The 27,840-nt window shown below is 38.1% G+C and overlaps 1 protein-coding gene across 1 annotated transcript in view; it reads left to right on the top strand.

Annotated features, from left to right (window-relative positions):
• vipr1b (vasoactive intestinal peptide receptor 1b) overlaps positions 1–26,200 on the top strand; it is a 47,271-nt gene extending 21,071 nt beyond the window's left edge. The window contains exons 4-13 of the mRNA XM_071485139.1: positions 2,710–2,810; positions 5,389–5,486; positions 9,996–10,128; positions 16,269–16,422; positions 16,558–16,618; positions 16,716–16,788; positions 19,260–19,351; positions 20,006–20,135; positions 20,734–20,775; positions 23,449–26,200. Of these exons, the coding sequence (XP_071341240.1) occupies positions 2,710–2,810; positions 5,389–5,486; positions 9,996–10,128; positions 16,269–16,422; positions 16,558–16,618; positions 16,716–16,788; positions 19,260–19,351; positions 20,006–20,135; positions 20,734–20,775; positions 23,449–23,640 (1,076 nt within the window). The 3' untranslated portion in view covers positions 23,641–26,200. The remainder of the gene's footprint in view (positions 1–2,709; positions 2,811–5,388; positions 5,487–9,995; positions 10,129–16,268; positions 16,423–16,557; positions 16,619–16,715; positions 16,789–19,259; positions 19,352–20,005; positions 20,136–20,733; positions 20,776–23,448) is intronic.
• The last annotated feature ends 1,640 nt before the right edge of the window (positions 26,201–27,840 follow it).

Here is a 27,840-nt window from a genome sequence, read left to right as displayed (position 1 = left end):
TGGGAGCTGATCCAGTCCTGCTGAGGAAAAGATCAAGGCATCCTAACACTTGAGTTTCAAAGTGCCTTTTCTTGTATTTTTTCACTTATTGAGTTTTCAGGCAGACACTGACAAATATGCAGTATACAGAAAGATCAATATCCAACAAGCTGATGTCATTCCTGTGCAACACCATGTCTGAAAACTTTATTTGTCTCATCTGAAAGCATGCCTGTCATCACTCATGCTACACTGTATATGTCTAATCAAACATCTCCTTCACCTGAATCATAAGGGATTGCTGGGTAATCTATACCTTACAGCAATACTGGATATGCTGCAGTCAACACTGACTGCTTTCTCACAGAGATGATCAGAAAACAACAAACTGGAGTATTTATAGTGAGAGGTAATTGCAAGGGGAAAAAATGTTCTTTCTTTGCCCTTTGCTGCTTATTTTCTAAAGGCGCAGTAAGTCACAACAGGAATGACCTGAGCCATACTTCACTGTTCGTTTAGGTTGGAGTTACCACTGAGGATGCACCCTGTGTGAAAAGACATGTTGTCTCAGGTGACCATGACTCGGCTCGGTGGGGTCATCTTTTTCTCTGCAAATGGCTTGACAGAGCTCCACTTATGCTTTTTTTTTCTGTTACACACAAGAGAATGTAGTGACAGCTGCTTCCATCAGGACCTGCATCATTTAGGACATAATTTGATGACGCATTCCTCCTGCATGAGAATGCACAGATTAAGCTGTTAGCGGCAGTAATGGGACTCTCGGAGGTGGCAGTCTTCTCCTCCTTTCTGTCATTTGTGGATACAATATTGTGGGTTCCTCTCTGCCTGAGTAAAGAAAATACAGGAACAAAATATGAGTATGATAGTTGCCACAGACAGGTGTATAACAAGCTGCCACAGACATCAAGTAGCAAGGTTGTCCACAAAAGATTAAAAGACAAAAAAAATGTTGAATGGTCTGGTCATGTCGTTAATTATTTCTAAATTTATTTCTATATTTGTGGAAACTTAAAAAACAATGTGTCAGATTGATTTAGCCATGCTAGCCATGCTAGCAGTATGGTTCATTTTGGTGCAAACTAAGATATCTCTAACCACTGAATGGTTTGCTATGACATTTTCTACAGACATTCATAATCATGATCATCTGACTTTTCATTTAACACCATTATCAGATCAAAATCTGGCCAAATACCAATGACATTCCCATCAAATGTATTTTGTGGTTGGTGTTTATATTTGTCTACTGTATATAATGGATCCAAAGAGTACTTTGGCAACAACAAGCAATTCAGGCTTTTACAATCCATAAAATGATTGAATGTGTCTGTGAAACAGCCTTGAGTGGAGGTGCAGTTACTTTGCTTTCAGGTGCTTTTCTTGTCCTTCCCCTTCCTCCCCCTATCTTCCCTTCCGCAATATTGTGCAATGCAGAAATAAATCTCTTAAAGAATAGTAGCATACCATCCAGACTACAAATGAATACAGAGTCCATTGGGCTGAAAGACAACTTCACATCTACTTTACTCAATGTTTCATTCAGGAGCCTCAGGAGGATTCAGCCCACGCCTTCATGCAGCACCACTTCCAAAAACCTCTGAAAAGTTCTTTGGCGACAGTAGAGGAAGGTGGAGGATGTTAGTTTAATGAGACTGATGCTGGGCATGTGTGTGCATGTGTGTAGAAAACTTACACATCCATGAAAGTGTGTTTGGTTAGTAGAGGAATGGATTTAGGATAAAATGAGAGACATGATAAGGGAGAATTCACTGACATCATCCCAGCACGATGCTCTGATGCAGCCACAGCAGAGATTAATAAAACGTGACATTTCAATCACATGACCTCTCTCTGACCGAGCAAATACTCACCTCTTACTGCATGTTCTTTCCCTCACTGCTCATTACCTGCATACGATAACATTTGGACCTAATTGGCTCCATTTACACGCACAGAGCAACTTGGCTGTCGGTCACATTATGGTTAAGGTCTCATTCGGGTTAAGCTATTTACATGAACCTTTGATGCACCACAAATGAATAAACCATGAATAAACCCCATGAATAAACCAAATACCAGACTATTTCTGGTGCTTCTTTCACAGAGCATTTCAGCTGCAATTAAGTACAAAAAGTATTTCTTTGGCTGAGAAATAGCAAGTTATTTCTAATGCATGGGAAATGATAATATATGAACAGCCAGTTTTATAGTACTATTTTACACAGTCAAGCTATGTTTTGAGCAATAAAAATATGTATCTTATAGGATATATATATACACAGCAAGTTTTATAGTACTATGTTATACAATCAAGCCATATTTTGAGCAATAAAAATATATATCCTCTAGTTTATATATATATATTTTTATTTTTTTTTATTAATTATTTTTTTTTATATTTAGCATAGAGTAAACAAGGTAGGGTTCAGAATGTCAGATCTTTAACAGCCAAGTACTTTTCTGGAGCCACAGATAACACCAAGTCAATAACTACTCACATTATAGGGAGAGAGTAACACAGCGGTTTCTGGAGCTTGAGATCCTCTAGTTGTTTGGAGCGACCTAACCATTGTATGAGGTCAGTCAGTCACAGTATGTCTCGCAGAACGTGGAGTGTTGAGTCAATTTTAAATTAAACTGGTGAGGAGATAAAAGAGAAATCTACAGCCTGGGTGGCCTGGGTGACTTCTTTGTCTTCTGCATCTCCAGGTAATCTCTCCAAAACCTGCACAGCAAACGGCTGGACTGAGATGAGGCCTATTGACATTGCAGTGAACTGTGGATACAATCTCAACAGCACTAGCGATGATGTGAGTAAACCAGCACAGTCTATAAGAGACAACAGGACAGGTACCTGATGGTCCTATAGAGACACAGTGGGAAACCAAATGAAGAGCCAGTGGGCAGGAAGGATGGGCTGAGAATGTCTTTATTTTTCTCTGTGGGTGGGTGTTGTTGGCTCTATCAGAAAAGTAACTGTACTGATTGTTTGTTTCATGACTCCGGTGTTTCCCTCCTTTTTGTTCTAGGCCTTCATCCCATCTTTTTTGTGATGTTTTTCTCATGAATTGTCTCAGGTTATTTGCAACATGACTTAATGTACCAACAATCTTTGTAAACAGTTTGTAAGTCCATTTTAGGGCTTTGAACAGTAATGCAATTTAAATGATTATTATGATTTTGATTACTGTTGGAATCAAAGTCAGATCTTTGTAGACATTGTCAGACATGCCATCAAAGATTCAAAGTTGATTGAGTTTTATTAAAGCAAAATTTTTTTGGGGGAAATTTGCTTATGCGATTTCTTGCTGAGAGTTAGATGAAAAGATACTGCTCTCCTCTGTGTGTCAAGTATGGAGCTGGAGCTAACTTGCAATTAACTTAGCCTGTCTTAACATAAATAGTGGAAGTAGGGGGGAAACGGCTAGCTTAGGTGTGTCCACAGCTAAAAAGTATACCAGCAATTCTGGGGCTCGCTTGTTCAATCTCTACATAAACAGAAATTTAAAAATTACTCTTCCGTCTTTGTGGTTTAATTGGGAGTTATGAACTGTAAAGTTTTAGTAAGCATTGGAGGTGCTGGTAGATGTATAACTTTGAGGGCAGCCAGGCTAGCTGTTTCCCCCTAAACTAATCATCTGCTGGAACCACAATAGCTGAAGCTGTAAATACAATTTCTAACACATCGTCACCTTTTAAGCTGATATGGCAAACACTTATTTACATATCCAGCAGATGTAGAGCAACATTAGCATTTGTTTGAAGTTGCGTTATCCACCTGAAACTGTAAGTTCAGTATTCGCTTTTTTTTTTTTTTTTTTTAAAGCTCTGATTTTGTTCTCCAGTAACTCCTCTCAGACATATCTGGCTCTGTGGCTGCTAAATGTTCCACTATGTTCATTAGCTAGTGGCTAACCTTGTCTGCCAATGGGCTGAAACTATCTGTAGAGCTGTGGAGGACTGCAGAGTGATCATTATGTGTGGGTTTGTTACTGTGAGCACCCCCGTTCACATGACACATAATCATTTAATGCAGTGTTAACTATCCTGATTATAGCCACTTAATCCCACCAACAAGAGACTGATAACATAATTGAACTCTTGGCATGAAAGCAACGTGAATTTCAGCAGTGTTGACTTTTCCTTTAAGTTTCCTTATGATCTTAAAAGAAACAAAAAATACTAACTTAATTATAAGTGAATGTACCAGTATGCTAAGTCAACATCCATCTTTATCCACTGTAGCGGGCACATGTCTTTGAAGCACAACACACTTAATTTTCATTGACAAGGCCGGGTCAGTTAGTAATTCCTGCCTCTGTTATCAGGCATTATGAGTCATTAGATTGTATTCATGTTGCCTTCAGGGGCAGGAAGGGAATAAATACATCACATGTTGGTCTTGCTTTGTACAGTTTAAATGCAATGCAGAGAGAGCTAATCTTGTCTGTGTTGACCAAAGTGGAGCAGGGTGAAGAGTGGATGTGCAGTACAGGGTGGTAAAAGCCTTCTTGGTGGCCCTTCTGCTCCCAGATTCACAGAAGCAGGAAGTCAAGAGGGACTTGGCTGCTGAAGTACTCTAAAAGGAATTTGATGTCCATCTTTCTGCATACTTGATAATGTGCCACAGAACTCAGAGTTCTTTATCTAATTTTCATCAAGCACAAAACATACAGTGCCATGACAGTAACATTGTGACGCTACTCTGAACGGATCTAAATGTTCATGTACTGAAGCCAGTGCTTTCTGAAATCCAGTTTAGCTCCTATGAAAATATATTAGACAAAAACTGCTGGTCACCTGCTGGTGTCCATCGTAGTTAGCTTATTTTCAGATGATTACAACATTTTTTTTAATTACATTTATTAGGTTTCATGAAGAATAAAAAAGTAAAGGTGTTTTCCTCCGGTGTTGATCTTAACTTTGTGATCTGTTACAATAATATAAAACCATGACTCCTCATAACAGGTCGCATGGGTATGTGTTAAGAGTAGTTTAATAAAAGGGTGATTTTTGCTCATTTTGAATAATGGAAGCCACTGAAAGTGGAAACAACACCATTTGGGTGTTAAAGTGTAACTATAATCCTATATCCTCTCCTCCGGTTAGGATTGAGACTGACAGGGCTCGACACACAGCAACTGATGTGATAGACCGACCCAAATGACATTCAAGTTGCAGCAAAGTAGAAACTTTTTTTTTTTTTTCCTTTTCAAAATATTTCTGGATATCATCCCAAAAGTTTTCTGGATAACACTGATGCACTGAGAAATTAAATCAGTCTCTGATTATATTTTACAGTGAGTAAACACAAACACAGAGTCTTAGCCATTTATGCATCTGTTTCCTTCACCATGACTTGTATTGATGCTGTTTCTCTTTTCGCAGGGAAAGTTTTTCTGGCAAGTAAAGATTGGCTACACCATTGGCCACAGTGTTTCCCTCATCTCTCTTACGACAGCTATTGTGATACTCTGCATCTTCAGGTACGTAGAAATACCACACAGTAAGAGGTCTGCTGCTTATTTCACGAGGAACCATCACCATGCTCATCTTGTGCATCAACCATCTTTGCTCAACAATCTGCGCTGTTGACTTTTGTAATAAATCCTCATACTGTAGATAAATCTTCTTCCTGGATTCATATGGTTTAGTTGTTTAGTAAAGAATAAGAGGATAGGATGGAAAAGAAACAGAAGCAGTCAGAACTGCAGAACCCTCTGTGTGGAGAATTAGTATGTGCAGTTTACCTTAAAGCATACTGACATTTTTCCTGCTGCATGTTTGACGTGTATCTGTCAAACATCAAACACTTTTTACTGTGATTTGATCATCTCTGATAAATGCAGCCTCACATCCAAGCAGAAAGAGAAGGCTTATGTTTTACTAGGAAAGACAAGAAGAAAGATACAAATACTTTCTGAATGAAATTGTCACTCAAATTTGATGAACATTGATCTTTTGAGGACACATGTCTGCAGTGGTTTGGAGATTATACGACTGAAGTATAGAGACTGATGTTTCCTGTTTGACAAGTCAGGGTTTTGTTGTAAGCTCCTCAACAATTACACTTTGATATCAAAAATGACTGAGATCCCAGCTTTAGAGTGCAGAGTTTTCACACTAAAGGAATGAATAGAAAATAAAAACAGTACACAAGCATGTAGATTTCTTCCTCTTTGTTGTGGGCCATTCCTATCTCTCAGGTAAAAGGAACAGACAAAAATCTTTTTATGTCTAAAAGATGTGTGGTCTATGTTTGTAGACATATTTATTCTTGTGTACTGTATTTCGTCACTGAACACACAGTAAATAAGTCATTTGCTTTGCTGTGAAATAATTCTTATCGTTATATTAACCCTTTGTTCTGCTCTCACTTCATCTCTTTTAATTCATAGCCAAAGTAAACATATTTTTCTTTCTTTCATCTTACCATCTAGTCACTTTTGTATACCCACTCATTTCTGTTCAGGGCCACAGTGTGGGAGGGAAACATTCTTTTTATGCCTCCATGCTGCTGGCAGCCGAAGCAGTATGTTCTCTGGTTCTCCAGTACATACATCCATCCATCCATGACTTCGGGAAATTTCTTCAAATTTTTCACTTTTGCAACATTAACTTGGGCTCAAAGATTAACTGATTAGATTTTGTTGGTCAAAAGTCACTATGACTTCAAAAAAAACACATTTTTTGGCCTTTAGAAAACTAGATCCCAGGAATACCTTGATCTGCCTCTCTTCTCTTCTCCCTTGATGACAACCAGGACAGGGGCTTCCCTTTTTCTCCAGTAGTCTACCACAAGCTCATTAGTTTTGCTCATACTGAGGTTCAGGTGATTGTTGTTGCACCATGTGACAAAGCTCCCTGTCAGTACTCAGCACTCCACTGTGATACTGGGCTCTTAAATTGAAGACAGCATATTTCTCAAAAAAAATTATTCACTGGAATCATGTATGTCAAAATAGTTATAAGTTCAATTTTGCCAAAAAAAAACAGTTACTAAATTCTTATAAAATCTACACTACATGTATATTACTGTATGATTCTGGACAGACGTGCATGTAAACTGCAACCGGACTGGTTGGCGGAAGGTATGCAACCGTGAGTTTCTCATACAGTATAGGAAATAACTTTTTTTTTGGTAGCATTTTTCAAGAATCTCGTATATTCTGCCACCGCTACTACACTGTTGACTACTGAGTTAGTCCGTGATCAGAGTTACTTTTCATGTTTGCCACAAAGCCTGCACAAGGTGTGAAAGTGAGACCACCAGAGAGTTTTCTTTGCTCTCACGAATCCGTGCCACAAGGCAGGCCAAGGTCAGGATAATAAACTAAAAATTTAAAGTGTGAAATAACGGCAACCAACAGATTTGAGCCTGAAGGAGAGTTATGACGGGGCAGTGGGAGGTGAGGGTAGCTTGGGGGATAATAGGGAGGGGTTTCAGTGGGATAGGGAGACATTGCAGATAGGTGACTGTCACATTTGTGCTGGTTGACCACAGTCTGTTGAAGTACAAGCCTCAACATATGTGTCTTAATGGCAAATTTGATCAAAATGGCAACTCCACAGTATATATAGGGCACCTGTTACCTGTGCGAATGTGAGTAAATATTTAATAGAATGGTTTTCCCCGTCCTCAGGGGTTAAATAGGTTTGTGTTTTATCATCAACAGTTTGTTTTTATTAGTGATCTCACATGAAAGGTAAAGCATCAAGGGGGAGGGGTGGCAATTGACTTGTACGGTAAATATCTATATATTGCTGTTGGAAAATGATGGATGCTGTAAACAGTTGAGGTGTAGCATCAATAGAGTGCTGCAGGAATGAATCCTGAAACAGGAAACACGTTAGTACCTAACAAAGATAATGAATGAGAAAAACATGTACAAATTTGTCTAAAAGTAAGAAATCACTCACAGATAGGATGCTGTATGTTGCCACTAAACACTGAAATGGAAAGATGCAGAGGGGAGGATGACAACAAGATGATTTGTAAACATTTAGTATTGAGTGGAAAATGAAATACAAGAAAATAAAATTTGATCGATGAAAGTCTTTTGCTTTGCATGGATTACTATCTATATATTATTTAGGTCTATTTATCATTGAACTGAATCAATCGAACAATGTGTGAAGTGACATGAATTGTTGCATATTTATTTGAGGCTGTGCATACATTTACATGTATTTATTTGATGTCCAGTGTTGTCCATATCTCATGGGGATGTTATATGTAGGCTGTTTAAATTTGTATGAGGTCAATATATTGTGCTGTTAGACAGTGGCAAGTATACAATGGTTTGCTGTCGATTAATGTGTCTGAGCAATCCCATGAGCGATGGGTCATGACCATGAGTGAACACGAAAATCAAATTCACTCAACAATCAATCAAAACGATAAAATGTTAATAAAATAAAACAGAATAAAATAAATAATTATCAAAAGTAAAACATTTATGAAAAAAACGGAGAAAGGAAATAATGATGATAAATACTGAAACCAAAAAATTATGAAACAGTAGCCTACATATAAGCCAGATTTTCAGCTCAGAGCCTCTAGAAGGCTGTTCCAGCAGCTTGGAGCGTAATGACTGAAAGCAGCATCACCTAATGTTTTTGTTCTGCTTTGGGGAACAGCTAAAAGGGAAGAAGAGGAGGATCTGAGGAGCTTTCCTGCTTCCCAATCTAAAAGCAAAGCCATGTTGTGCCTCATAAACTGATAAAAGAATTTTAAAATCAATACAAAAACAGGAAAGCATTGTAAAGACTTTAGAATAGGTGTAATATGTGGTCTTAGTCAGCGGCCGTGCAGCAGAATTTTGAATTAATTGTAGCTGATTTATTGGGGTTTTTTTTGTGCAGACCAGAGAGGAGAGTTACAATAGTCTATCCTGCTAGTTATAAAAGCGTGAATCAGTCTCTCTGTGCTGCTCAGAGATAGAAATGGCCTTACTTTGGAGATGTTCTTCAGAAGATAAAATGCTGTCATTCATTCTTTGTGCTCTCAGCAATATAGCCTTCAAAGAAAATGTTTCTTTCTTTCTTCATCTCTCAACAGGAAAATATACTTGTAACACTGTAAATGTATTTATTCTCAGCTAAAATAGGAAATTACAGTCTGTGGTAGCCTATTGTATTCAGGCAGCACTAGCATAATGACAGAGATTAGATCCCACATTTGTACTCAAAACACAAAACGCTAATTATTTTACATGTGATGTTTCATCACTTTCATTTTACTGATCATTTTCACTTTCATTCAGGCACAAAAATGCTCTAAATATTTAAAACTGGCAAGAAATGTTCACATTTACACTGCAGCCGCAGTTGGAGAAAACAAGCATTTGATGAAATAACAGTTGCAGTTTGCAGTGAAGAGGAAATTTGGGAAATTGCATATAAAAATTGGTGTTTTAAACAGCTGTGACAGAATGTGAACAAGCTCTCCTGGCTGTGAGATAAGGTTAGATGAAACTTTCGTGACTCCCGAGGGGGACATTAAGCGGTTGAGTTTGTGTTACATCGCAGCTAAATATTTTCCCACCCTGGGAACAAGCACCATCGACATAAACAAATGAAGCTAATGGGAGCCCCGACACAACTGCCTTCTTCTCCCTTTAATCATTTAATCCTCTCAAGCATGATAATGTAATCAAGAAGTATTCAAAAATTGATGCTTGAGGATTTAGAAATGCTTCCGATTAGCAATTTTGAAATCCACCTCTCTTATCTTTATTGGTGCGGTGTGTGAAGGACTATAAAAAGCATTCATTATGCTCTAAAACAGACCCAACCACACAGTGACAAAAGGAACTAAGGAGCTTAATTAGGAGGTAATTCAGTCTGTGATTTGCTGTCAGTTTAAACTATTAACTCCTCGGACATTAGGTGATAAGCATAAAGGCCCTAATAATTAATTAATTGAATTCAACTGTGTGTGTTTTCTCTTGTAATGACCTGCATTCTTGTGTCTCTTTTACCATGTGTCCTAGGAAGCTCCACTGCACAAGGAACTACATCCACATGCATCTGTTTGTGTCATTTATCCTGAAGGCCATCGCCGTGTTCGTCAAGGACGTGGTGCTCTACGAGGTCGGGGAGGTGGACAACTGCTCCTCAGGCTCTGTGAGTTAATTGTTTTGCTGTAGGTCTTTTGGGATGAGCAACTCAGGGGATTCTCGGTGTCCTTGAACTTTAAAGACGTCAAACTCTGTAAGAAGCTCAGCAGGTGAACGCTGAACACTCAGGGTGTGCAGAAGTGATGCAGAGCTGGTCGGCTAATTATTATCCCCATTAAACCGCATAATGAGAGATGTCAGCTCAAATGGGGATGAGAAGATGGATTTCAGTAGTGCTGCTGTTTGAGGAGACAAGAGGTGAATTGAAGTGGTTTTGTGAAATGACCATCTCCATTAAAGTCAAAATCAAGTCTAGGTATAGGCTCGTATCATTAGATGAAAGTTTTATAGTACATATGAGCACAAGAGAACAAGAATCACGAGTCTTCTACAATTCTGAATCAATTCATAGATTCCAAAAATCAACTTTTGTGTGTTATTCATAACATCAACTGTGTCCATACAGCGATGAGGCTCTGCAAACTTGGTCACTTCCAATCACTTTTTTCTGCTTCTTTCTCTTCCAAAGACAGCAAATTTAATCAAGATCTGTTAGCATCACTGCCAGTTACATTTCACTGTGCAGTTTAGTTGACTAAGGACCAGTCATTCAAGTCTTTAGTCTGGAGTAAAAGCCTGACACGAGTGTTTCCTTTTCTATAATTGAATCAAGAACTGCTCTTGAATGAAAAATCAACTCTCAATAAAACTGTGAAGAATCCAAATCAGATTGAATCTTTAGGTTCCCACCCCTTCATTTGAACATCTCTACACAGGCTCCTGGTCTGTTTAAAGAAGCAATTTGAATTTTTTATTGTTTGTTTAAAAGGCTGTCTCAGGTCTATCACCTCCATACGAAGTCGACTGTCTCTCCTGTTATACTGCTACAATTATCCACCTCGTTAGATAATCAACTCTGCATCTTCAAATATAGCAGCATTTATTACAGACACCTTAAGATTTAGCTTATTTTATCAAATGTATGAAATTAAATCTTGTATTTTCCATACTGTTTTTTTTATTTTTATTATTATTATTATTTTAATTGTTTGCTTGCAACTATTTAAATTAGAGTTTATTTCTACCATTATTGTTTTTAACATAAACATACAACTTACAGGATCTCTTAAACTTAGTTATTAAAGATTTGCAACCTGAATATGTAGTGAAAAGGAAACATACTAAGATTTTGTACCATAAAAAAGGTGGAATGAAGAGGTTGGGTATTTCCAAATATTATTTTCTTAGAAAAGCTCAAAGCAATCTCCTTTTTTAGATGGGAATTGAACACTTGAATGGATATTGATAATGCAAATAAACTGTGATACTCAGATGATATTGGCTCTGAGTTTGAGTTACTGGCACCAGAAACGAGAGATGTCCTGAATATTTTAATAGGAGACTTCTTAGGATGCGGGAATGCCTGACTGGCATCCTTAAGTTTGATTTCATTTCTATACCGCTCAAAGAAAAATGTATACATGTAGAAAACAGAAAAAAATATCTACAAAAATTCTACTGACATAAAACAAACAGCATCACACACTAGTTAAATATGTTAATTTCTTGGTTCAAAACTGTGCTTATGTGAGGCCTACAAGCCATTTCTCCTTGGACTTACATCAAACGACAGTGTTTGGATGTCTCCCGGTCAGCTTTCTGTGCCACTGCCACCAGCAGCTCACAGCATACTGCTGAACTACATGCCAGTGGGCCCCTGAGGCCACAGTTAGGCCTACGAACATGAAGTTTACGTGACATGATGTGGCCACAGAGGCCAGAGACAAGAGGAGTCTGAGTGTATTTGTTAGTGAGCTCTCTGTCCAACTCCAGTGTGTTAATGGAGCTATTGTGTTGACAGGAGCCAGCTGCTGTCATGGGCTGGCTGAAAAAGACATTATAGAGATAGGTTTGGTGCTACAGCGCTCATCACGACCCTGACATTACTTCCATTACAACTGTTGGCTCAGTTACTCTCTGCATGCGTGTGGGTGGGTGTGTGTGTGTGTAGGTGTTCTGTGTGCTTGGATCATTACCCTTCTTGTATAGTTGCTTGTTTGCCTTTGTGACCCGTTAGATTAATTCATGATATAATCGCTGTGGGGAAGCTTCAAACAAATGCATTATTTAAGGTACCTGTGCGCTTGTCACTGTGTGTGTGTGTGTGTGTGTGTGTGTGTGTGTGTGTGTGTGTGTGTGTGTGTGTGTGTGTGTGTGTGTGTGTGCATGTCTGTTTATTTAAAATCCATCTTTTTCCCTGTGTTTTTCCAGCAGCAAAATAACTCATCATTCATCTACATGTTACAGATGGTAGGCTTTTTAAAATGGAGTTCTGGCAAACAATTTGCACTGATTTGCACGTATTAGAACTAGCAGAAAGGTTCAGACAGCCCATCTGGGTCCATTTTCCTCCATTTCCTCAACATGCCAAGTGGGAATTCATTTATATAGGCTACCAAATTCCTGTCAGCTTCACTGCCAGCTGCTTTAATGAGCTGTCCGAAACTTTACCTCTATGCTAAAGAAGTAGATCCAAACAAAACAAGAAAGGAAGGTACATTTCTCGGTTGTATATAACCCGTGTGTATTTGATTCAACAAGCAAATTTACCAGCCTTTTATGAGAGGCAGAGTGGTGTGAAATCCTCTGTCAATATGCCAAGTCTTCTCTACTTGGAAAAAAAAAGTTATCGCTTGCATGGTTAAGCAGCTCATCCCAATATAGACAGTAGAAGAAGAATTCAGATCTCTTTAACTTAAGTAAGTAGTAATAACATGAACTCCTTAGCTCCCCATGATGCCATTTGGATTCAGACAGTGCTTATCAGCTGAGCAAAGAGTGGAAATCTTCCCAGCCTCCTTCTTGGTGTGCAAACAGAGCAGCCTCTTCCTTTCCTCTAGGCTGATAAATTACAGTCTGCAAAGAAATGTCCAAAATTCCCATATAATAACATATCGGTGGTTCCTAAATGTTTGGACTACCACATTTCTCAATGTTCATTTTCCCTTTTAATAACAACAGCAAGAACAAAAGCAAGAAAAAGGACAAAATAAAATAACATATACACATACATTATTGTATATACATTATAGTACATTCCTGCATAAATTATATAAACATACATATAACGTACATGCACATTGTATAGACTGTGTAAGCAGCATTTCTTCCTGTCCTGACTCCTGTGAAAACCTCTTAATGCAAACAAGTGACAACAGGTGCCAAATAAATGTAGTAGAGGAAAAAGCAAAATATTTCCCACTGAAACTGAGTTGTGTAGATCTACAAAGTAGCATTGCATGGAAATAATACAGAAAATGCCTCTAAATTTTATTTTAGCTATACTACATATACTAGAGTAAATATTATAATATTCTTCCGTGGCTTGATATGCTAATATAAAGCCATAGCATTACCACTACAATGTGACATACATATGGTTCTGTAATCAGTTTAATGGCCACAACATGATGACAGTGTTTTCCCAAGAAACTGCTACTAAACAATGAATGAGAAGCTGTTTGACGTCCACTTCTCCAGCTTTAGTGATGATTGATGCTCATGTATCCATGAAGCGTTCCACTCTTCTGCAGGGGCTCGGGCATTATGTTGCAGTCCATTTATCTTGTGACACATTTCAAGTTGAGGTAAGAGGTGTAGCATTTTCAGTGTTAGGTCATGACTTGTTTGTCCTTGTTTTGTCTTGTGGGAGAAGGATGAGCTCAGTCTGAAAGAAAAACAAAAATGGTGCAGTTGTTCCTGCTGTTGTCTCATTCACATCCACTCTGTGTTTTTTAATCATATTTTTATCTTTACATCTCTGCTCTACTCTCCGCATTGCTGTATCTATAATATCCATCAGTCCGTCCCTGATCATTCACTGTCCCTTTGCCTCTCCTCCCATTTCATCCCATGTCTCGCATCTGGTAAATGAACCTTTTATACGTGTCCTTCTTTAACAATAGCAGTTTCAATAGCAGCCTCCGCACTCTGTGTTCAACAAGAGAAAACTGAATTTTGAATGAATTCATCCATCCTGATGGAAGGGTTGTGCTGTTGTGCAGTCAATTAACCAGAATATAGCTGATTGTATTATCCTGCATGGTTGTTTCAGCTTTCCTCACTTGTCCCTCGCTGGCTATAATATTTCTGCAGTTTGCTGGCTTTGCTTCCTCTGGTTTGGGAAGAGATTACATTTTACCATCTAACTATATGTTTTATATCTCTGTGGTGCTTACAATCAGTGTAAAACACTCTCACCCAGCTCTTTATACTAATACTGGGTAGGGCCTCCCTTTGGTCTCAAAACAGTTCTTCATGGTATAGTATATATTCAAGATGTTGGAAACTTTCCTTTGAGATTCTGGTCTATGTTTACATGATTGCAGCACATCATTTATTTGGGTTTGTCAGCTGCACATTCATGCTGCAAATCTTCGGTTCTACCAGATCACAAAGGTGTTCTACTGGATTCAAGTCTGGTGTCTGGGCAGGCCACTGAAGTAATGAAACCAGTTTGAGAGAACTTTTGAGTAGCCATTAGAAGATGGTGAATTCTCAGCAACAATACTGTTGAATACAGATCAGCTGTGGCATCCAAACTATAATTGATTAATATGATTAGTATTAAGGGGCCCAAGGTGTGTCAGGAAAACATTCCCCACACCATCACTAGCCTGGACTGTTGACACAAGGAAGGTTGGGTCCATGGATTCATGCTGTCAAAGCTGAATTCATCAGAGATTCGTCAGACCAGGCTATGTTTTCTTTCTTCAGCTGTCTAGTTCTGGTGAGCCTGTGCCCACTGCAGCCTCACATTTCTGTGCTTGGCTGACAGGAGTGGATCCTGATATGGTCCTCTGCACGTGTTGTGCATTATGAGATGCTTCTCTGCTCACCACAGTTGTAAAGAGTGGTTATCTGAGTCACCGAAGCCTTTCTGTCAGCTCCAACCAGTCTGTCCACTCCGCTCTGACTCTCTCTCATCAACAGAACTGCCGAACCGCAGAGTTGCTGGTCATTGGATGTTTTTTTTTTTTGTTTTTGGCATTGTGAGTAAACTCTAGAGACTGTTGTGTATGAAAATCCCAGGAGATCAGCAGTTTCAGAAATACTCAAACCAGCCTGTCTGGTCATGCCAGACGGGCATGTTTGTCAAAGTCACTGAGATCACATTTTTTCCCCCCTTCTATCATTTGATGTGAATATTCACTGAAGCTTCTGACCTGTATCTCCTGGATTTTATGCGCTGCATTGCTGCCACATGATTATCTGATTGGATCATGCCAAAAAGTTGTTCCTTCTAGTTCCTAATAAAGTGGTCAAATGGTCCATCAGAGGGTCATCCTGAGGAACTATACAGCTATTGTAATGATTAATTATTGTTATACCTGACCTATAAAGCATTAGTATTATTAGCATGATTTATTAACCAGTCATGTAGCCACTGGGTACAAACATACAAAGTCCGCAAAAGTGTTCAGTTAGTTCTTGAATGAACAACTTTTAAAATCAATGAATTACTAGTGACCCAGTGCAAGGAAGATGACCAAATTTTACATGTTCAAGTCCAACAGTTCATGCACTGACATTACATTTATCGCACTGCTTCACTGAAATGGCTGAGAAATTCCCATCATTAGACATATTTTAGGGAACAGAGCTGCTAACATTAGACTATAAAAAATGATTTTTTCCAGTGTAGAAAAACCTGTTTTAATCACCTCACTATTAGCCTGCCATTTATTATTCACTGAAGGCTCAGAGGTGGATTTAGTCTGCAATCATATGCACAAAGGTCATGTCAGCTGACTTTTGCTGCCCTCAGTTTGCTATGTGAGACACTGTGGTTGCTGGTACTCTCTGTCCCTGCTGTTTGACTTGATTATGCACGAGTTTGTGTTAGTGTTCTTGGCTGAGTCACAAAGCAAAAATGAATTGTGTAATTTTAACGTTAGAATACAGGCACCCTGTACCAAAAGAAAAAGAATCAATTTATGCATTGTTCCTTTTTCTCATTTTTTCATCACTAAAGGGAATGAAATGGCACTTTAATATCTTCATTGTAATTTTGTTCTCGTTCAATATCCACCTGTGTGTCTCAGTAGGTGATTGTGTTATGCTTTTGTGTACTGTGTCCATTGCCAGGTTGGCTGCAAAGCAGTGATTGTGTTCTTCCAATACTGTATAATGGCCAGTTTCTTCTGGCTGCTGGTAGAAGGCCTTTATCTTCACGCATTGTTGGCCGTCTCGTTCTTCTCCGAGAGGAAGTACTTCTGGGCTTATATTTTGATTGGCTGGGGTAAGAATGTCTTCCTTTTACACCTTTCTACGCCTTTAACTGTCTGCTGAAGATGAACTACAGGTTGTGACCCTTGTTTGTAGAATGCCATAATAACTTTGTTGTGCATTTTTATATCTTTTTTAATATGCCCAGGAGGTCCAACAATTTTCATCACAGCTTGGAGCATTGCTAAAGCCTACTACAATGATGTGGGGTAAGACAAACTCAAAGGAATTGCCAGCATGAACTTAAACATTTTTTTCTTTGATTTGCAACATCTTGTACATGAATATTGTTTTATGTCTTACCAGGTGCTGGGATATAATAGAGAACACTGATGTGTTCTGGTGGATCATTAAAACTCCTATTTTAGCATCAATACTGGTAAGTTTACAAGCCTTAAGCACTTTTTTTGATATTACATCAACATTTAGGCACACTGAGCTCCCAAGTCAGACTTTTCCAAAAGTAAAACTAATTGCCAGTGAGAGAGAAAACATCTTTGTCAGTTGTCATCAATCCACCCCAGACTTAACTGTCAGTGTAATTTATGTGAATGCTTTTGAGCTGCAAATCTTTTTGGTAGTCCTATCAGTGCAACTGAGAGGTTAGCATGACCTTAAAGTTCTCATTTCGCTTTGGGAAGTTGGCAGGAGAATCTCTATCAATTTGTTTTTCTTGACTGGCAAGTCATCATCTACTTAATTTACAGCATCTTCATTGCTGTCTTTTCACCCATTTTCGTGGAGATGCATACAGAGAGGTTGAAGACAGGGATGTTCGTAGATGCACTGGTCTGATTCACCAAAAAATAGTCAGGCATTTGATCTACTTTGGATGTTCAAGGACTTGTTTGACATTTTTGAAAATGCTCTTATTTGCTTTTTTTCAAGAGTTAGATCAGAAGATCAGTGTCACTCTCATCTCTGAGCTTGTGTTTAATGTCTTTATTAGTGAGTTTTAGAGGTGCTGGTGGGTAGATTTTGTTACCCTTGAAGAGAACCTGACTGGCTGCTTGCCCTTGCCCTAACAGGCTCCTGGCTTCATATTTAACATATTTATCTTAAAATAACTTACCTTGAAAGAGAGAAAATCACTGATCTGCATTGACTGTGTGTGTGTGTGTGTGTGTGTAAGAGAGAGAGAGAGAGAGAGAGAGAGAGAGAGAGAGAGAGTAAACAAATGAAAGCAATGTGGATGTGTGAGTAATAAAAGAAGACACTTTCAGAGAGGTGTGAAGAGAAGGGTAGAGATGAGTTCAACAAGCAGTGGTGCCAAGAAAAATTACTTATAGTACAGGAACTGCATCAGGACCAGCATTTATAGCACTGCTGTATTAATGCTGCATAATACAGATCTGTGATTTTCCTAATGGTTCTATAGAAGATTTACTGATAGATAAATTAATTTGGTTTTGATTTAATTAATTTATTGCTTTTAATTTAATTTAATTTTAATAGGGACAGTAGCTCAATTTCTTTTTTGAGTTTTGAGTCTCTAAGCAGTTGCTGATTTCAAGTCGAATTTCTTTGAAAGAACTGTTTCATTTCCCTGCTTCAATTCACCCCAAGTAAACATTTCATCATTATTAAACGTTTAAATGTTTCCACTTTATTTTCCACATTTGTTAAATTGCGTTCTTATTTCTTTACATTATTCATATTTTTCGACGTTAGCAGCATCGCTCCAGGTATGGCAAATTAGTATAGAATGTTAACATACAACAAAACAAAAAATAAGAGGTTGAACATAGTAAATATTATACCTGCTAAACAGCAACATGTTAGCATTGTCACTCAAACGCATCTCAAAAGCATTTGGTGTTGCCTACGCAGTGTGACAGAGCTAGCATGACTGCAGACTGTTCACCTCTCCTGCTGTGCCCTGAATTTCTCAAGACTCTCTAGGTTATGTGGAAAATTAATTTGAATTAAGTAGTTGTGCTACTTAAACATTGTCTCAATTTTCCCAGTTCTTGATACCAAACGACACTGTCCTTACAAGGAGCCTGCCCATAAAATTTACATGTCAGTCCCTTTCAAGAAAATTCTAGGAAACTGTAAGAACCACTAAGACACTTTATCACACTTGAAAGGGAAAAAACACCAGACAGCTACATATTTACAATAAATAAAGTATAACTTCTAAATTACTGAACATGAGAGGTGGTGGTAGGTAGATGTTACCTTTGGACCTTGCTGGCTGTAGCTTCATATTTACTCTACAGACATGATAGTGGTATTATTGGTACTAATACATGAACAACCTGATATTCACAGTTTGCACCATCAGATTTGAAAAAAGACTACATTATATACACAAAGCAAATGGTCTTTGAGATGAAATTCTCATCCTTTACTGAGGTCCTGCTTTGTCTGTTTTTTCTTTCCTTGCAGCAGTTGTTGACAAAGCAGGTTCAGTTGTGTTATTTCACATTAGGATCAGCATCAGTGGCCGGGCTGTCAGAGCTCTCTGTCTCTTTCTCTCTGCAGCTGCTGAGTGATGCTTGTGAGTGCATCATGGTGTGTGCGATGTGTTGCCGGTTCAGAGGTCCAAACCAAATTAACAATTTTAGAAATGTTCATTTTCCCACAGGGCAGCACCACAATCCAGTCAGAGCAAGATAAAATTCAGCATCTGGCTTCTATGAGCTGAATTTTTCAAACATTCCCCTAAATCCATTTGATAAAACACTGAAAATAACGTAGAGGAGAAGTACTGACTTTCTTTGGAACAAGCTTTTTCTATCTAGGAATATCATTTTGGAAAAATGTAATCATTAACCAGCAGCATTAACCCTGTTTTACTCTGTAAAAGACCCCTATCCTGTCCTCACAGTTGAATATTGTCCACAGATGAACTTTATTCTCTTCATCTGCATCATTCGAATACTTCGCCAGAAGATCAACTGCCCAGATATCGGAAGAAACGAGTCCAACCAATACTCGTGAGTTTAATGTCAAGTCTTTTTCATGCTGTAGAATAAAATATTCATCAGCTGAGATAAGATGAAATATTATTGATCCATCTAAGGACACTGGGAATCCTCTCCAGTTTTCTGTGTTGGGCTAAATCCAGTCCACAATCTGTGAAAGTGAACTGCATTCGCACAATGAATGAAGATTATCTTGAATAGGCAAAGAAAGTTGAAATTAAAATGCATATATTTGTCCTGTAGGTACAACTGGTGCTGTAAATTTCTTTTTTTTTTCTGTGACTCCCTTTAACTCTTTTATATGCTCAGAGCAATTCACGATGACCAATCCTTTTGGACTTCAGAAAAGAAAAGCCTAACATGACGCTCAGAACACTGAAGTCTCCCCCTGGCAGCTGCTTTATGCAGAGATATAGTGCTCTGTGTGCTTAAGTGATTTTTTTTTCCTGTGTTAGAGAGCCAGCTGCAACGCATGAGCTATTTTCCCACTGACATTTTTAATGATGTACTTTTCCATCTCTGGCCCATCCAACTCCTCTGAGTTGAAATGTAAAATGAAAAGTGCTCTGGAGTTGCATTTCATTATTGTCATATACAGAGACAGATTTAAAATTGGTTTCACCTGAGGGAGAAATGTGAATTTGTTTTTTTCCTTTGTCGTTTCAGGAGACTGGCCAAATCAACGCTGCTTTTGATTCCACTGTTTGGGATCAATTTTATTGTGTTTGCATTCATCCCAGAGCAAGTGAAGACTGAACTACGGCTAGTTTTTGACTTGATTCTTGGGTCATTTCAGGTTTGATATCAACTTTTTAAAAACAAGTGATTGCAAAACCAAAATGCTAAGTTTTACATTTTGCAAATTTCACTTCAAACTCCTAAATTAGTATTTAAATTAGATGCATTTTGTGAAATATTTTCCCAGAGGGTCAACCAACACTGAAAAAAAATAATGATTTTGAAACAGAGGTCCAGGTCCAAAGTAAAATTGTTTTACTATTGACAAAACCCCGGCAGAAAACTGTGGCAGGTCTTCAGGCATTTTGCCGGCTGATGCAGTGGCAGTGTTACCTTTTTAAGCCCCCAGTGTTATTTCAGTTCATCACATAAGGATGAGGAATGAGTGCAGCTCCACAGCACAGTTGCATTACAGGCCGCCTGGAAACCAAGGAAACTATTCCAACACATTCCTCCCATCATTCCTCTCATCTCTCCTTAATATAAACTAGCAATCGTATGGTATGCATTGTTTTTGTTGGTGGAATCCATTTTTATGTGTCATGAATGCCACACATTACTCTTAAATTAGCAAATAGTTGTAAAGACAAGATGAACAGATTTTACCACGACACACATTATTACAGCTCTGTCATTTGTGTTTTCCTCCCCTTTAGGGCTTTGTGGTTGCAGTCCTTTACTGCTTCCTCAACGGAGAGGTAGGTACCTCCCTCACAGTGATGTAAACAGTCAAATAAACACTGTTATATCTCAAGATTCCCATGCAGAGATTGCCCACAGTGCTGCTGTGGTAATTCCCAGAAAATGTAGTTTCTCTGTGGCTCCCCCACGATTACACATACAGTCGTGAAAGGTGGACGGAGCTCTGAGTATGAGTCACCACCGCTGGTCATTTCAGCCTTGGACCTCCTCGCAGTATATTTTCTATGCTCTGCCTGCAGGGTGGGAAGGCTGTAAAAAGCACATCCTTTATGGCAGGGAGCTATTCAGTGATGTCTGCAGAGGCTCTCTGTGGGCAGATTAGTTATGTTCCCAGTGCTGGGCCAGATTGAATCACAGTGATGGGCTGGATGGCAAGCTTTGACACTATGCTGCCTGAATTTTAATTTGGATGCAATTTCCAGGTATCCTTTGTTAGGTGTTGAGCCTTGGTGGTGTAGTTTTTAAATTAATGGAGCCTCAAGAGTGGTATACAGTCCACAACAAAACACATGAAATATAATATCAACAAAAGACAGAAATTACAGACATTTTCACATATATGAAAACAAAATTAAATGAAGGGCATGAACATATTGTGCCAGAATATAAAAAAATCCTCAGAAGTGCTTATTCATTACCTCTAACTAAATAATATAAAACAGGGGTTAAAAGTCTGACACTGTGCTAATGAAACATTACTGAATTGCATTATGGGGAATGTAGGATACAGTGTTTTTGGAGCTTGACTCATACAAAGGGCTTAGTTTGGATATATTTTCCTTCACTGCCTTGGCTTTGACCATTCTTTCACTATATGTATATAAAAAAACACAAACAAGAGACAGCTCCACAGGTCTCCACCCCAATACACCCATCAACATATAATAAAAAAGCTTGCCAGAGTAGTGAGTAATTGCCCGTGCATGGCCAAACATGCTGTATCTCCAGTGACCACACAGGCTGAGATTGTCTTTACATTGTCATAGTCCAGAGATTTACAATGGGTATGATTTAAAATGTTGTTCAAAAGGACTGTACATTAAGCCACACACATAAATCAACATGCACGACTTAGTTGCAGCCAAGTGGCTTTACTTTCTGATATAATCAATAAAGGGACACTAGTGAATATACTACCTGAGACAGATGTGGAGTATCTAATCTCCAAACACAGGCAGGAAACCATATCAGTTGAGCCACTTATTAACAATGAAGCCTTTTACCTGTAATGATACAAAATATTAAATGTTTTAGAGAATTTTCAGACTAGCCAAAACAGCATGTTCACAGTCTGGGTCAAATTGTTTCCCAATTATTATACTAAATAAATGAATAGCAATTATTTTTTAAATCTGTCTCCTTGGCAGTGCAATTAGCAGAGTACCATTTCAATCTATGACATACTTTGAAAATTCAAAAAAATGTGGCTCGAATGGGGAAAAAGAAGATCTTTCGCAAAGCTTTTCAAATCAGTGCTTTGCAACAGATTTGAAAATTGGCTTAGTGTAGACGCACATCCAATATAATAACGTTACTCTATACAGCAAAACCTGCCAGATAGAGAGCAAAAAAGCCTTATCATCTCAGTGAGGCAACGCTAACACTCCCTCTATTTTCATGCTGCAGAAGGTCCCTTTACCTTTTAGTTCACTTTCCTCTGTCTTACTGGGTCTGAATGCAAAGTAAGCTTTATGTGAGAGTTTATTTTTCATATTCCTTCACTGAGTTGGAAACCTCTTGTTCTTTGGTAGTTGTGTGGAATCTTTTAATGTTTATCTCTGTCCTTTATCTTTTCAGCTTTGGCTGCTGTTGGTGGCCGTGCAATACCTAGTTTTTCTTCTGTTTAATGTAAAATGCATCACATCTTATGTTCTAGACAGTTTATTTTGCATGGAAAGAGGGACATGCTCACACATGCTCTACACAACAAATCTCAAAGCCTTTGTGACCCAGGTATGAGTTGTATTGTTATTGTCTTATGTAGGACAGTGGAAGAGAGTTGCAAATGGGGAAACTATCAGTATAAATAATTCAGAGGTGATTACTAAAACTTTTTTGTATTATACAAGCCACCATGTTTGAATTAAGTACTGATAAAACACTTGCAGGTTCACACTAGTAATTAAATGTAGGTGCAGATGAAGACAACAAGACCATGGGGAACAAGGGGGTAACAATTGGGCATTTTTGAGGAAGGGCACCCCCCCACTACTACCACCACCAGAGACAAAATGTGATAGACAGTTGGCTTGTGGCATGGATGGATTAGTGAATGGGCGCACTGGGCTACAGGCTGAGGGCCCCTGGACAGTAGCCTCTGTATGACCTGTCTGTTGGAAAGTCAATTAAACAACTACAAAATCACAAAAGACACAAAACAGCTATAATGAAGCACAAAATGCTACAAACACAAACACAAAGAGACAAATAACAACCACAAGAAGATGCATAATGACTAAAATGAGACACGAAGTCACCATAAAGAGATGTGAAATGATTACAAAGAGACACTTACTCTCTCTCTTTTTTAAATGTGAGTCATAATTACTCATTTTGACATTCTCCTTCCTTTCTGTTCCTCATTTATACACCTATACAAGATTAGGTGGTGAATCACTGGCTGTTTATAAAGACTTACCCAGAATTCTTATTGTTCTAATCCATCGCAGGTCCAAGGAGAGATCAAGAGGAAATGGCGGAGGTGGCACCTGCAGAGATACATGAGCTCTGACACCAAATACCAACATCCATCTATTGGCAGCAGCAACAACTTCAGCACACAGATCACCATGCTGACACGATGCAGCCCGAAAACGCGCCGGGGTTCATCCTCCTGTCACGACGATTTGTCTAGCATTTGACTCACACAAACAGTGATACAGACATACGCGCTGTTCAAAATACTCTTGTGCCAAACATCAGGCAGACACAGCATATGTAAGCTCTAGAATAATGAAACTTCCTCATTAACACATGCACTCGTGGAGGATGGTATGCTTGAGTGTAACAGGGACAAAGGACAGTGATGACAGCGCAGAAAAAAAAGATATATGACAACAGCGTGACAGTAATCACCTGCTAAGCAGCTTTGAATCTCCATGCTTCTTTAAAAAATAGGTTTAAGTGACAAAAATACAAACGCATTGCTTTAAAAGCACAGCTTCTGCACATTTGAACCAGAGGGTCATTGAATATTTGTCTTTCATGCCATGACTCAGTGCACATCTACAGGTAAATTTAGTCATATCATTATGGCTCATTTGGTCAATTGTTATTAAGTTCCCAGTATGCTCTGACACTGGACAAAGCAAAATGTCACATATTAATGGGGTTAGATGAGGGATCCAAATGTCAACTGCACCAGCAGACACACAATCTGATGTGATTATGTGCTGATTAAAAATCACTTAGTGGATTCCTGCAGCTTCAAATGAACAAGGCTGGTGCAAGGACACAACCATTAGAAGAAATGGAGCTGATGGTTTTTAACACAAAGTCCCATTATTTATATTCTTAGTGTGTGCAGTGACATAACAGGCAAAGAAAAGTACCAGAAAATGCATTATGAGGTTGCATTTGAGCACTTGATGTGAGTGGACAAATACATGTTTTAAAGTATATTCTTTGGCAACCAAAAAGAACAAAAGAGCAACATTTTGTTTTCCTCACTGTGTGGAAAGACTGGCTTATAACCAGCAGGACACTTCATTTCCATACACACCGAATGGTTGAGGCTTCAGACCAGGTGACCAGTGTGATGCTGATTCACAATGATGGATTTGGAGTACAAATGCCCTTCTCTGCACTATCACTCTCATGAGAGACTGATTGCCCTTTGCCTTCCATTTTTTTCAGTACAGCCTTCCCGTTTGTGTGTGATTGTGAGCCTGTGGTAAGGTTCATGTGTTTTATTATTTGGGGCACTCTGGCAGTTTTGTGCTGATCACTGACAAGTGCCTGTTTCAGTATTTTGAAGTGACACTTTCAATCCAATCTTCACTGGCTGTGGGGCTGCAAAGCAGCTGTGGAGAGGAAATGCCTTTAAGCAATTCAGTCCATGAATGTTTACATTTACTTGTGTGGAGTCATTTAACATTGTACAGTAAGTATACAGTGTAACATATTATAAATTACTATGGACTGTTGTGCAATACTGATTACATTGTGGCTACAATATCGGTAATATGTCTCTGTAATTTTTGTTCATGTTGTTCATGCAACATGTGAGATTTAATGTTTTGCCAGGAACATAAAATTCTCCTGTACAAGCTGTTTATGTAGCAGTCTGTTTTATTGTAACACATAAAAGCTAAATAGAAGGCTCTGCATTACATTTTAAAACAGATTCATGATACAGAGTAATATATGCAGTTTGATGAGAACCTTTATTGATGATGCTTTGGTAGACTGACATGAGCTTCAACTCCTACATCCTTTGATTGTGAGTGAAAAATATTCCCTGAATACTTCTTTGATATGTCATGTTCAAACTCATCAGCTGAATGAGGTTGAACCTGACTATAAGTATCCAAAGCAAAGCAAGGTGACAAGGATGACTGGCCCCATCACAACGATGCTGTCGTTGTTCTTTTCATCTTACAAGGTTAGACTAGTCACTTAAATGTTTACGCAAGAGGGAACATCCAGTTCAGTCCAGTTTTAGATCAGAAAAAAATTATCTCAACACACTGCTAATTAAGGTGTGTTCAAACACGAAGAGTTTTTGCCCTGTGTCATTTGTGCTAATTCCATCACTGTATTGTATTTATTTTTCCCAAAGAACCAATGCATTGTACCAACTGTGCACAAATGAGCTGTAAGCTTGTTAGCAATGGACACACCAACCATATCTGTGGGAGTGTTCCTCTTTGTTTGTGCTCAGCTCAGCCTCTGACTGAACTCAGAACTCACCAGAGGCTCCAGTTATTTCTGTTATTTCACTCCACGCTCTCTGTGCTTTCCCCTTGTTTCTGTATGTTAATGTAGCAGTTTAAAAAAATGGATATGGATATTTACAAATTTTTCGCCAAGGTGAAATATTTTTCAACTCACATGGACATGAATTGCTTCCAGTTGCATTTTTTTAAATTGACTTTGTCAGTCATGCTGTTGCTAAAATTCACTTCACGTTCTATCTGAATAACAGTAACAAGGGAAGTTAAAGGGGAACGCAAGTGTTGATTGTAGAAATTATGTAGAGCAAAGTCATATCTGATGTTTGATAGGTAACATAAGCTTGAAAGAACTGTGGAATATCCACTTATTTGCTTTCTTCTGCCGAGAGTTAGATAAAAACACCGATACTTCTCTAATGTCTGCAGAGTAAATATTTAGCTGAAGCTAGCAGCCAGTTAGCTTAGCTTAGCAAAGGCCAAAAGCAGGTGGAAACAGCTAGCCTAGCTCTGTCTGAAAGTAACAAAATCCAGCTCCTCAAAAGCACACAAATTAACACTTTGTATCTGTTTCTTGTAAAGTCTAACAGCAACTTGTTGCTTTTACACTTTTTTGGATTTTTTTTTATTAAAAGAACAAGATACAATGTGTTAACTAGTGAGCTTTAGAGGTACTTATAGATAAATGTTGTTACCTTTACACAGAGCTTGGCTAGTTGTTTATACCTGTTCCCAGTCTATATGCTAAGCCAAGCTAACCAACTGGTAGCTGTAGCTTCACATTTACTACAAGGGTATTCCTCAAAATGTCTAACTTACTCCTGAAAGACTCATTGTTGTGTGCCTGTCTTCTGTTGTCAGTAAAAATGTAATGTAACTGTGTGAATTTGTCAATGTACGTCTGTGAAATAGATCTGTATTTATGAAAAAAAAAAAAAAAACAGTTTTAGTATACAGTATTTTAGAATTCAGCCACAGTTGTTGCTTGATATTACCTTTTAGTGTTTTTATGACCTGGCATGGTTGTTGTGTATCAGTCAGACAATATTAAAAAGGGATATTAAATCAACAGTCATCTAATGTGCACTTACAGTAACTATTCAGTATTGAAGTATGTGTAATATAGATTTGTTAATTTACAAACTGGATATTGTGTGGTGTATATTTAAGAATTGAGGGTTGATTTGTTTGGTTTGTTGTAAGTGAATTATATTTAACACTGGTGCTGTGCATACCATTGTGAAGCTACAAATGTACTGTAAGTATTAGCTTAAGTTCATAGTTTTGTACACATAAAGCCACTTCTTAGTTTTATGTTTTTGTATATTATCATTATTAATTTTGTTGTACAGTGTATGTAAAGAGTGTTATGTTGATGGAAGATTTAACTTGTCATAATAATTTGACATTGTTTCACTCAAACTGAATGAAATAAATTATTTACAAATATAAAAGAAAGAAGGTAGAATTTTATTTTCTATCCTCGTACTTCAACTCCACATCATACTTTGCTTTAATTGTGTGTTAAGTGTCTTTTTAAGGTGAAGCGATAAGACACTGCACCATGAACAGTTTTAATTTCCTCAATGACTGCCACATAAAACATATTGTTGCCAAATTTAATCTTATTTTCATAAGTGCTCTCCTCTTCTTGACAAGGGCATGGCTTAAAGCTGATCCATTTTTTATATCAGTCCCAGAGATGTTCACTTAAAGTGTCAGACTCAAGTTGTTCATGCATATATGCCAATTCCTGTTAGTGAAATAATTATATTCAACAAGCTGCATTCAGGTCTTTTTCATTTAAATATTTATGTTTCACAGTCCATGCCTCCTCAGCTAGCATTCTGTTCATGTTAAGCTTAGCAACATGTTGACTTGATTAAATATATGTAGTTAGAATATTGAGGTTCCAGAAGATATGAATGCGCAATATTATTAGAAAGCAGCAAATTAGGTTCTTTGAGAAATAAAGTGTTTGTAACAGACAGTTAAAAGGCTTGGGAACTCTCTCTTCAGCTCACAGAAAGGAATTATCCCTGTAACTTATTGTACTTTTTTACTTCACTGTGTGCTGCTACAGGTCACTGTGTCCTTAAAGGCAATAATAGATTTTTTTTTTCTTTTTTTCAACTCTCCAAACAGTATAACCATTTTAACATAATTTAC

Source organism: Trachinotus anak, unplaced genomic scaffold (assembly GCF_046630095.1).
Source record: "Trachinotus anak isolate AG129_WGS33_773 ecotype Australia unplaced genomic scaffold, CSIRO_AGI_Tana_v1 ptg000009l, whole genome shotgun sequence".
In the NCBI taxonomy this organism is placed as follows: Eukaryota; Metazoa; Chordata; class Actinopteri; order Carangiformes; family Carangidae; genus Trachinotus; species Trachinotus anak.
Note: the sequence above shows the minus strand (reverse complement) of the source record. Positions and strands in the feature narration are given on the sequence as shown.